The following is a 12667-nucleotide window of genomic DNA, read 5'->3' as shown; positions in this document are numbered from 1 at the left end:
CACCGCAATCCTTTTTCGTACGAAGGTCTGTCAACATCTTTACCAAAGAAGGTGCTACCAGTAACCATTTTTTCTGTCACAAATCTGCAATTCCTCTGCTGTTTCGAAGAACCGGGGTCCCCTTTTTGCTCCCTGACAGCCACCATATCCAAACGTTGTCGCTGGTAGTGCTAATTAATCGCCACCACTGGTCGATCTGCATTTTTTTTCCTGATTTGCAGGAAAAAAAGTAGATATAAATTGGTAAAGAAACAAAAGGAAAGCCAAAGGTCACACTGCAATGGCTTCACAAATTAATATTTTGTCTATATATTCGCTACAATCACTAAACAAAACCAGAGCACTTTCGGTGAAAAAACATAGCATTGCGGGCCGGGCCCCACGTGCAGCGTAAAAGTCTGGTCCGGTTCCGAACCAGTCCAACTTGACGCGCCGGGAAAGAGCACAAAACCCCCGGCTCCTTCCGCCTCCCCCGCGTCGTCATCAACCCGCAGATTTCCAATTCCCAGCCATCAAGGCAGGCAGCGAGGGCCACCACCTCCCTTTCGTCTCCGCACGCGACCGCAGCCTCGACAGCGCTGCGCGTGCACTGCCGAGTGCCGACCCGGGGTTCCAAGATGAGGAGCGGCAGCGGGGGTGCTTCGCCCTGGAGGCGGAGCGACCCCGGCGGCAGCGGAGAGCTGTCCCGCGTCTCCGTCGCCACCACGGCGTCGTCCGCCTCCGAGCGTTCCGTGAGCGGTGCCGGGCGCGGGGTCTCCTTCCTCGACGCCTTCCGCTCCTGCTTCGTGCCCCCGGAGGCGCGCTCGCCGGAGACCTCCATGTCCGACGACTTCCACCCCTCCCACCAACGTACGTACGCAGACGCCCTTTGCCTTTCTCTACCCATTTCTCCGGTGCTTTTGTACTTTCAGGTGCCTTTTGCAACCCAAGACGATATTTTTGGCAGGAAAGCTGGTCTTTTCATGCTCGTTTCTGGGAATTTTATCATTATACTGGTATTTATTGTGCAATAATTCTGGTTAAATGCTCTTGGGCAACGAACAATTTTTCGGATATTTTCTTTAAATAATGCAAAATTCGTACATCCTGCTTTGTTTGCAAAACGATTTAGTAATCTTAATCATATCTTATCTTTCTTTACACGCATTTTGTAGTATCTCCTGCAAAAATAACCATTCCATCCGACTGAGCTTACTACTTTAATCGGACGTGTGCGACACTTCGCCTTTTTTTTGTTTGCTGTCCACCTGTCACCATTTGATGATAGCCCTGGACCCATATTGGTCAGCATTTTAAATACGGGTCACCACACTAGCTAGTATATGGAAACCCCTAACACAAGGTAGCATTTGTTAATTTCCTCTATGATTGAAGGGGAATTCCTGAGCATGTAAAGAATGGTGCGAACCATGCCCGTCCCATTTAGTTCAAAGTTCTGAGGGAATTTAATATCTTAGTGATGCAGAGATAAGTTATCCTCAAATGGTCGCTGTTAATTCATTCAGCAATACACGTAAATGCTTTTGACTATTTTTTTTTGCAGCACGTGCTGTCATTTTATTTTCTGGCATGTTCAGGTACTTACCTCTGTTAAATTTACAGTCTCGCACTTGGTGAGCTCACAAGGTTCTAACAGTGGGAGCACTTTCGGGAGCAAGCGATCAATTAAAGGAATGTATAGTCCCATGCATAGGAACTCTTCAGAGAGGGAGATGCCTGGCAGCACAAAATTCTCCTTGCCGCAGATCCAGAAAGCAACCAAGAACTTCTCACCAAACTTGAAGATTGGCCAGGGTGGTTCTGGGACTGTATACAAGGGTCAGCTTGCTGATGGTACCCTCGTCGCTGTCAAACGGGCCAAGAAGGTTTGTGCTTATTTTCTTTGAGAGCTGTTTAAGTAACGTAAGCTAGTTTTTGCTGCAAGGCTATATGAGTTTCCATTCTTTCCAGAATGTGTATGACAAGCATATGGGCCGTGAGTTCTGGAACGAGATTGAGACATTGCAACGCATTGAGCACCTGAATTTGGTCAGGTTTCATGGGTACCTGGAGTTTGGTGGCGAGCAGTTGATCATTGTGGAGTATGTTCCCAATGGGAATCTTCGAGAGCACCTTGACTGTAAGAATGTCGTGGTCCTATCTTTCTCTTCTGAAGTAATAGTGCAATGGCTTGTACTAACTGTGTCTTACATGAGGTTAGCTATATGCAGGTGTCAATGGTAAAGTATTGGAATTCTCACAGAGATTGGAAATTGCAATTGATGTGGCTCATGCTATTACATATCTTCATACCTACTCGGGTAAACCTTCTTTCAGCTTCATTTTGTTGCTAATTGTTCCTTTTGTTCCGGGGTGTAATGTTTCAGCAATAATCTTTGATGTTCTAGCATTCACCTGTAAATTCAGAAAATATCCCTAAAAGTTGCATAGTTCAAGATTTTTCTATTTTACTTCAGAAATTATATGATAGCTTCAGTTAAGTTACTAAGTTATAATCTGCTACGCTTGTATATTTTTCTATAATTAACGGAGATGATACAACTGAACTGAAACCAGTATTAGGTATCGCTGGAACAGCTGTTGCAAGAATAATAAACACCTCAAAATACAACATTCAAGATTTGCAATTTACAATCCTAATGGGAAAACGGCCAATATTTAGTTGAGTTACTGCAATACACTTCCTACAATGAATGACCCTGGATGCATGTCTCTTTCTTATTTTTGTATGACCGTATACCAGATGCATAACAGTAATGCATGTACTCTCTTCGGTTATTTTACATGCTATGAATCCGTAGGGAATTTCTTGTAGATAAAAAAAATATTTGATGAGGGATCCTTAAGAACATATCTAGTGAATGACACTGGAAGATTCATGTCCACAAATTTGTGACTAGCTTTCACCCAGGCCACTAATTACACGAGACTATCAAAGCTTTTTTTCCCCTTTTTTCGATAAGGAAAGCTAAATTTCAGGTACCCATTAGATGAAAGTTTCTATGCTACATGTGCTGAAGAAAATTCTAGATACAATGAACTCTCTTGGACATTGTAGGGCTTGATATGTAGATGGTATACTGAAGACTTCTTAGCTTTACTTTCACACAAAGGGCTGGCTGAACTTTAAAGAAATCATTTCTGAACATCTAACCACTGGATCATTAGCAATTGAATACTATCTCATTTATTTCACCGATGCAGACCATCCAGTCATCCACAGGGACATCAAATCCTCAAACATTCTTCTAATGAACAATTTTCGAGCCAAGGTTGCTGACTTTGGGTTTGCCAAACTGGCTCCAACTGACGCTAGCCATGTCTCTACTCAAGTCAAAGGAACAGCAGGCTATCTTGATCCAGAATATCTCAGAACATACCAGCTCAATGAGAAGAGTGATGTCTACTCCTTTGGGGTTCTGCTGGTGGAGTTGGTTACTGGGAGGCGCCCTATAGAGCCGAAGAGATCCATCATTGAGCGTGTTACCGCCAAATGGGTTAGTTTCTGTCAGTCTAGACAATGTACTTATTTGCATCACCATTGGTTTCAGTACTTGATGAAACAGTGGTAACACAATCATGCAGTACTATATCATACTCCATCCGTTCCAAATTGCAAGTCATTCTAACTTTCTTGGAGACTCAAAACATTTCAAGTTTTACCAAACTTATGCACCAAAGTACTAATATTTATGATACCAAATTCTTCATTAAATATAATTTTATGGTATATCTATTTGGTGCTATAAATCTTTGTAACCTTTTCTATAATTTTGGTCAAATATAAAAATAGTTTGACTCTTCAAAAAAAGTTGGAATGATTTACAATTTGAAATGGAGGGAGTAGCCACCAGTCTACATTTGGTTTTAATGTGCTTCCTCCATGTACTGCTATACCGGTTTTTTACAGTCAATGGAGAAATTTGTGGAGGGCAATGCTATCCAAACACTGGATTCGAATCTGGAAGCAAACGACGCTATCAATCTGGCAGTCGAGAAGATGTACGAGCTGGCTCTGCAATGCTTAGCTCCAACAAAGAGGAACCGACCGAGCATGAGGAGATGCGCGGAGATTCTGTGGAGCATACGTAAAGATTACAGGGAGTTGGTTGTACCCACCTCGGCCATGAACTGAAGCAGCTCACCTGGAGCAATCAAGCGAACAAAAGATGCATTCCAGTTTGCCTCTCTACAAAGATTTTGGTGGTGGGAATCACGCAAACGCTTTGCTGCGAGTAGCTGTGAACGGGACTGGTGGGCCTCCCTAGATGTTGTGTGTCTTCTACTAGTAACTAGGCAACCAGAAAAAAATCTCTTCTTACAAGTCTTACTATACAGTATGAAAATGTTTCTGAGCAAACATGTATGAATACGAGTATATAGTGGTGTGTGTATCCTGTAGGTTTTCTTATACAGGTGGATATATGAACCGGTACCCCCAAAGTGGTACCAAAGGCTCAGCCTTAGGTACCGGGTAAAACAACCGGTGCCTAAGCCTTCAAAATTCACGCAAAATATTCTCTTTGGTTGGGACTTGAACTCGCGACCTCTAGCCTCGCACATTGCTCCTTTACCATCTCAGCTACACAGTTGTTCTGATCGAGTAGGAGATATTTTCCTTTTAAAATAACCAATGGATGAGCCTAAGGTACCGGTTGGTAACACCAACCGGTAACTAAGGCTCCTAAGGTACCGGTTGGTAACACCAACCGGTACCTAAGGCTCATCTATAGGTACCGGTTGGTGGTACCACCCGGTACTAATATAAAAGTTACCACCCGGTACCTATGGAGAGCCTTAGGTACCGGTTGATAATATCAACCGGTACCTAAGGCTCATTCATAAATTCCATCCACCCCAAAAGTACCGGTATGGAGATGAACCGGTACCTATGCTAACATAGGTACAGGTTCATCTCCATACCGGTACTTTTGGGGTGGACATATGACTTGTTTTCTAGTAGTGCAACAGGCCTAGTTGGGCCCATCCCTTTCGTATACATGGTGGCCCAAAGTTAAGAGTGGACGGGCCAAGTTGGCAACGACACAAAGGAGTCGTCTCGCTTGCGGGCGTCTTTTTCTTTTTTTATATTTAAAAAAATAAAAATTTCAAAAATATATGTCCATTTTGAAAATTTTCGAAAATACCTCCGGTCGCCCGGCCCAGGGGCGACAGGGGTCCTGTCGCCCAAGCAACGGGCGACAGGACCTTAATGTAATTTTTTTTGAATTTGCAAAGAGGTCCCTAGCGACAGGGGTCTCCCACCCTATATAACCCCTGCCCTCCATTCCCTTCTCATTTGAGCCTAAAACTTGCACCACAAATTAAGAAAAAAAAGAGGGGTGAGGAGAAGAAAAGCGGCGAAGCTCTGTCGAATTCCGCACTTGTGATCTACCGGTAACTTCCGTATGAATCCGTTGATATTGTATAACAATTTAATTTAATTAGCGGATTAGCTGAATTAGATTTTGTGCTTTAGAACACTCGTTTAGTATTATAATTTCAGTACTATTACAGACTTGTTTTTAAATTAATTATGAATTAGAATAGAATTATGACAGTACCTTATTGATATTGCAGCATAAGGCAATGGCTGCCTCCAATTGTGGAGGATTTTCATGGAACGAAGAAAAATCTAGTATAATATTTGGCATCATGACCCATCTTGTTATCAGTAAGAAGTTGGATCCGTTAGCGGATGGTACGATAGAGATGGTGTTGTCCAAAGTAGTAGAATTTAAAGATTTGACATTATTTCGAGGTATTACAACGCAATATGTAAAGGGACACCTGCTAGAACGTCGGAAGATATACATGAGAGTATGTGAACTAGCGAATCATCCTAATATTATTGGATTCTTACAAAGTTCTTGTAAGATATAGGTGCGGCCAGAGGTGTATGAGATGCACATTAAGGTAACTCTCATTCAGTTCTAATCCCGTCCGTCATTTGGAATTCATATATTTGAAACAGTAACATTGTTATTTAATTATATGCTAGGATTACCCCGAGGACACGGAGTTGATTAACAAATCGATACCAAATTTCCGTAAATTGGTATGTATCTTCGGTGGAATTATGCCGCAAACTAGGCGAAGGAGGTGGAGAAGATCTTCGGGTGATAGTACTTGGCCTCCACAAGAACAGATGACCGGAGGTTCGTCCAGTCATGCTACAGCACCTCAAGCACCAAGTTGTGTTAACTTGGATGACGACATGGATGACTTCATGCCCCCCAAACCATGACCTCCAACACATGATGTTTCTTCCCCTGTACATGAACCTAGATCCAAAAAAGAGAGAAAGGGAAAGAGAAGAGGTTCGTCAAGTCATGCTGCAGCACCTCAAGCACCAACTTGTGTTAACTGGGATGACGACATGGATGACTTTATGCCCCCAAACCATGGCCTCCAAGACATGATGTTCCTCCCCCCTGTACATGAACATAGATCCAGAAAAGAGAGAAAGGGAAAGACAAGAGGTTAGTCGAGCCATGCTACACCACCTGCAGCACCACCATCTGTCAACTAGGATGATGACCTAGATGATTTCATGCCATGATCTATAACATATGATGTTCATCGGTTCAAGATGTATTCGCATTTAGTATTGGTAATGTTGTATTATGCTTTTATGTATGTCTCGTACCTAACTTGCATTCACTGGACATGTACATAATGTCGAGTTTGAATCGTAGTTAGTCCTAATGGAGCAGCGAAGCATAAACATACCATCTATCGTATGTGATGGAAAATATGAGAGTGATCAGAGGCGAACGTTGAAGTGTACAAATAAACGGTCCACAGCTATCTCATTATAAATAAACATCAGAGATACAAACATCGGATATATCTAACCACCCCTAGGGCGTCGGACCCTCTTAGCCCTCTGCTGGGCACAGACATGACCCTCGGAGTAGGTGTGACGATCCGGAGACCTCACCTGTCGCTCAGGACGCAAAAGGGGCTGCGGTGTCTGCTGTTGAGAGATCCCAAGTGGTGCTCCTTCTAGCTGTGAATACCCCAAGACATCGGGGTCACCGTGCGCGCCAGGTGAGTCTGGAGTCAAGCTGTCGAGTTCGTCTAAGGTGACGCCCTCGTTGTCTGGAACGAACGTACTCGAAACAAACCCTGCGTAACATATAAACGTAAACCAACATATGTTGCGTGGTAAATTAGTGAGTGTATTGAGAGAGTGTTTTGTACCAGGTCGAAAGGAGGAAGAAGGTCCGGCGCCCGCATCGGGGTAGAATCCTACGCATAAAATACGGATGTTAGCGTACGCTCGTGTCTTTCGTCATGATATGTAGAAACCAAAATACGAAACATAAACTAACCTGTGTAGGCCGGTATCTGTGGCCCCGGTACCATCCCTAGATACGGTCCGCCAACTGGTGGTGTCCCTCTAAACATTCCAGTATGGCCGAACACAGTAGCTGGATCGTATCATGTTTGTGATATTAGTAAATATGTAGCAACACTTGATCTAATTGTAAAGAGATATCTACGTTACATGCAGTTGTGTAGTACTGCGACGTCGGCCCGTGCACGGTCGCCGGATATTTATACATTACAGATAGGTTCGATACAAACTCCACGCACGATATTTATACATTACAGATATGTTCCATACAAATTGGACGCACGATTACTACATATTACAGATATGTTCCATACAAACTGGACGCACGATTACTACATATTACAGATATGTTCGATACAAACTCCAGCACGGTTAGTATATAGGTACAAACTGCACACTGGTGGATCATGACACCGAGTGCCTTCCACGAGCAATTCTCGCCGATGGTCGTTTGAACGTAGGAGGTGCTCCATCTCTGGGATCATCAGATGAGCCATCATATTCTTCCATCTCCATTGCGGTTTGGTCTTCTACCTCCATCTCGTCCACAATGCTATGTATCATCTCTCTCTCATCAGCAAGACCCTGTGGTCCGATGTTTTGGTTCTCTATCTCTTCTGACTCATCTTGCTCAACATAGTTGGTCTCTCTTCGAATACTCAGAGTTGCTTGATCTGCACCATGTTGGATTTCATTTTGTGTCTTCTCTCGGATTTGAACAAGAATGGCCAGAGGCCACCCACGCTCTAGAGCTGCTTGCATGTACTTCTGCCAGTCATCAGTGTTGTGTATCATCATCAATTCCCATAAATCACTTTCTACCTCCCAATTAATAAGAGACTGAACGGTCATCGCATGTGTCTCCGGATCAACACGGAACCCACGCTGCAGCCACTTACATATGGAACCAAAACTCCTCTCCAGAGGTTTATCTATGGCGCTAGATGTGCACTTAAAGACAAAAAGCTCTACTCCACTTGGCCCATACAAAACATTGTAGTCACAAAAAAATACTTGAAACTGCATCTTGCTCGACATATCTGTATATCACAGAATACTTATCGAGTTATACTCTTTACTTCACTATCTTATTCAATAATCCGTAAAAACTAAGTATGGATTTCAACTACAACATATAAATATTCATAACTACGTGATGACACTCAAATTCTATACTTCATATGCGAAATTCTATTCTAAATCGTAATTAATTTATAAACACGTCTCTAATAGTACTGCAATTGTAATAATAAACGCGTAGTACTAATTTTCTAAACTAATTTACTACTACGTAACTAAAGTATCATTAAACTCCTACTTAAATGGTTCTACTATAGCACTAATTAAATTAAATTACTCTACAATACCAATGGAAAAATACATAAGCTAAATGTACTAACCTACAGATCACAAGTGCGCAATCCGGCAGGGCTTCGCCGCTTCCTTTCTCCTCACCCTCTTTTTTTTCTGGATTTATGGTAGAATTTTTGGGCTCAAATGAGGAGGGAATGGGGGTAGAATGCTTATATAGGGGGGCAAAACCCGGTCACCCGGGGGGGCGACCCTGTTCCCACGTGCCCCCGGCCAGAGACCTTGTTGCAAATTTAAAGAAAAATAAAATACATTTAGGGCCTGTCGCCCCCAGGGGCGACCGGGGTATATTTTTGAAATTTTTCGAAACGGACATATATTTTTGAAATTTTAATTTTTTTAAATATAAAAAAGAAAAAAAATTGCCGCCAGCGGGACAGCACGCTACTACGCTAGCCGAATCCACGCCGCCGCCGGTGTCCGCAGGAGGCACACCCCTTCTGTCTGTCAGTCTGTGGTCACTGTCGTGTGACTGTAATAAAACTTGAGCATTTTCTTGCCAAAACCTGCTCTACCTAGGCGTCCACTAATACAGCCGAGCTTAGTTATTTATAGCAACGGTTTAGCATGATTTCTAGGGTAGAGAGAGAGCTGTTCCACACGATGTTCACTAGGATTTCAATGCCCAAAACGAACCCCAAGACACGATCTTTGTTCTCTCAGATTTTCTGTACCAGTAGTGAACACGTGCCCTTCTCCACCAGTTCTCATTTGATCACCACCGATACAATTTCAATGCTTTATTTCTCGCTGATTCGCTGTGTTCGCTTGGCTGTTGCTGGTGGCTGGTGCTGATTTGTTATGAGAGAATAATACTGCTGACTGGCTGGTAGCTGGTGGCTGGTGCTGATTTAGTATGAGAGAACAGTACTGCTGGCTGGTTGGCTGACAAACCAAACGAACAGAGCGAATAGCTGGTACACACTTAGGGAATGAAGATGAGACTAAAAGCAACTAGTATTTTTTAATGTTTCTTCCGCGTACTAGCTGGTACACAAAGTCGACATCGTAGAATGTGTAACTTGTTGTACTTTGTGTGTATATTGTCGTGGTGAAACTAACGCGTCAATGCACGTCAACTTAGAGAATTCTCATAGTAGGAACCATGTGGTTTTTGTGAATCTCATGGTAAGAAGAATGTATAGTCCTTATTCATCGTGGGATTTGAAACTTGTAAATATACTTTGTCACACTTATATGGATACCCACAAAAACAAACACCTATATGGATGGGGGTAATGGCCGCTTCAAGAAGATAACACCCCCATAATAATGTGGGACGTCCAAATAGTCTCCAACAAATCCAAGGTTTGTTTAGAAGCAATTTATTATCTCTTTAATTCATGCCAGCCAATATGGATTTATCAAGAGAAGAACAATACATGACTGTTTGGCTTGGGCTTTCTAATACATTTACATCGGTAAAAGAACCAAGAGAGAAATGGTTATTCTCAATTAGAAAGGCTTTTGATAGAATTGAGCACCAGGCCCAGCATAAAGGATTTGGAGTTAAATGGATAAATTGGATCAGAGATATTCTAGGCATTGGCACCTCTGTTGTTCTTCTCAATGATGTTTCTGGAAAAGTCTTTCATTGCAGAGGAGGTGTTAGACAGGGGATCCTCTCTCTCCATTGCTCTTTGTTCTGGCAGCCGACTTACTACAGTCTTTGGTCAATAAAGCTAAAGATGAGGGGACTCTGAAACTACCAATTCCTAAAAAAGCTAGGGAAGATTGTTCAATATGCAGATGACACACTTCTTATCATGGAATCTTGCCCCAACCAGCTTCTTCTCCTAAAGGAAATTCTAGAAACCTTTGCTAGCTCCATTGGTCTCAAAGTGAACTATAACAAATCTATGATGGTTCCTCTAAATGTTTCTGAAGACAGACTTGAGATCCTTGCAAGCCTGTTTGGCTGTAGTAAGGGTAGCCTAGCTTTTACCTATCTGGGTTTACCACTTGGAACAACCAGACCAAAGATTGATGACTTCTTATCTTTGATTCAAAAAATTGAAAGAAGACTAGTTTGAACCTCAGCCTTTCTGTCTCAAGGTGGAAAATTAGAAATGGTAAATTCTATTCTCTCCTCCACGACCATTTTTCAATGTTACACTCTAAAGCTTCCAAAAAGGAGTTATCAGGCAACTGGATAAATATAGAAAGCATTGTCTGTCTGCCCAAATTTGAGGGGGGGGGGGGGGGGGGGCTTGGGAGTCACTAATCTCTCAACCCATGATGATTGATGCTCTTTTTCTCAAGTTCGTTCATAAGTTCTTTAATAGAACTGACATTCCATGGGCCAGATTAGTTTGGGATAACTATTGTTCAAATGGAAAGCTACCAGGTCAACAAAAAAGGGTCTTTTTGGTGGAGAGATATTGTCAAGCTTATTGATAACTTTAAACGTATTGCTAGGGCAACAACTAAGGATGGAGCTTCTATTCTTCTTTGGCAGGATCTTTGGAATGATGTAATTCCAAAATAGCAATTTCCAGAATTATTCTCTTTTGCCAAGGACACTTGCATTTCTCTCAAAAAGGCTGCAACCCTAGAGATTTCTCTGATCACTTCCATCTTCCCTCGACTTCGTTAGCCTTTCAACGGTTTCAGAAACTCTCTCAAGCTCTCTCCGATTGGCAAGTTGAGGATGAACCAGATTTTTGGTGCTACATTTGGAGAAACCCACTCTTTTCTACAGCCAAAGCCTATAAGGCCCTTATTGGTCATAAGCAGGTTGATCCGTTGTTCAAATGGTTCTGGAAAGCCAAATGTCAAATGAAACACAAAGTTTTCTTCTGGTAGCTCCTTAAGGACCGAATCAACACAAGGGACATTCTACAAAGAAGAGAATGGTACTAGAATCTGTAACCTGCGACCTGTGCATTTTGCAAAGAACGGAGACTGATGTTCATCTCATTCTTAGATGTAACTTTGCAAATGCTTGTTGGTAATCAATTAGTGTCAATTATATCAAAACCAGACCTCTGCACCAAATCCTCAGGAGGATCAGAAGCAACCTTAATGTTCCCTTTGCCACAGAAATCATTATTCTTATGTGTTGGTGCATCTGAAACACAAGGAATGATTGGATTTTCAACAATAGAGACCCTTTGATTCAAGAATGCAAACCTAAGTTTTGCAGGGAATTCAAGCTCATCCTGTTAAAAGCCAAGCAACACAATGTGACGGCTATAGAACCGTGGTTAGCCATGCAGCTGTAATGAGTCTTTTAGGGCCGCATTTATTTTTTACTTTCTTTTCGGTTTTCTGTTCATCTGTTCTTCTAGTTCTTTTTCTTCTTTTATTCTAGTTCTTGTATTTGTTAGTTCTTTTGGCTCTTTTAATATATAGCATATCCTCTTTTCCCCAAAATGTATTCTATCGCCAATAAATACACAAGCACACAGTATTAGCTAGCAGTTATAGAAACTAACAGTTTCACACGAGGATTCTTGCTTCACCCTTGCTTGTGGAAATAACATATCAGAAGGAAAATTGCAACTCAAAAACTTGAGAACAAAATTAGAGATTTTACCTATCACGGCTCTTTCATGTGGTGCAATCACTTTTAATTTACCCACAGTTAACTCCTACTTACCTATGGCTGGAGTGATCTTTTTATTCCCAATAGTTTTGGTTGTATTATTTATTTTATTTATTTTTAAAGGATTTTTCTATAATTCTTGGAAAAAACCCACCGGCCATTAGCCGAGCGCACAGTACATATAGGGGAGAGGGGACAAAGGAAGGTTTGAGTGGAGAAAAGGCAAAAGAAGACGGTCACAGAAAAACGAAAACCAGACGCAGCACCCACCTTCCATTTCCGTTTCCACTTCCACCTAAACCCTAGCACAGACTTCGATCCCTTAGCGCCGCCGCTCCTCCGCTCGCCGGCGACTTGATTCCGCCATGCGGATCCGAAGGAATCCT

The 12667-nt window shown here is 42.3% G+C and overlaps 1 protein-coding gene across 1 annotated transcript; it reads left to right on the top strand.

The window, feature by feature from the left end:
• Positions 1–465: 465 nt before the first annotated feature.
• On the top strand, positions 466–4431 carry LOC120691186 (calmodulin-binding receptor-like cytoplasmic kinase 2). Its single transcript, XM_039974195.1, has 6 exons — positions 466–849; positions 1603–1865; positions 1951–2119; positions 2211–2300; positions 3205–3497; positions 3911–4431. The coding sequence occupies exons 1-6, from the start codon at positions 618–620 to the stop codon at positions 4133–4135; spliced, it is 1272 nt and encodes a 423-aa protein (XP_039830129.1). The 5' UTR covers positions 466–617; the 3' UTR covers positions 4136–4431.
• The last annotated feature ends 8236 nt before the right edge of the window (positions 4432–12667 follow it).

Source organism: Panicum virgatum, chromosome 9N, assembly GCF_016808335.1.
Source record: "Panicum virgatum strain AP13 chromosome 9N, P.virgatum_v5, whole genome shotgun sequence".
Lineage (NCBI taxonomy): Eukaryota > Viridiplantae > Streptophyta > Magnoliopsida > Poales > Poaceae > Panicum > Panicum virgatum.
The sequence above is the reverse complement of the archived record's forward strand: the minus strand, read 5'-3'. Positions and strand labels throughout refer to the sequence as shown.

Bases quoted from the DNA above. Each gene is read 5' to 3' on its own strand.
- LOC120691186 (XM_039974195.1), top strand. From the start codon at position 618: ATGAGGAGCGGCAGCGGGGGTGCTTCGCCCTGGAGGCGGAGCGACCCC. The intron at 1,866-1,950 runs GTTTGTGCTTAT...CATTCTTTCCAG, and splicing joins CTGTCAAACGGGCCAAGAAG to AATGTGTATGACAAGCATAT. The intron at 2,120-2,210 runs GTAAGAATGTCG...AGCTATATGCAG, and splicing joins TCTTCGAGAGCACCTTGACT to GTGTCAATGGTAAAGTATTG.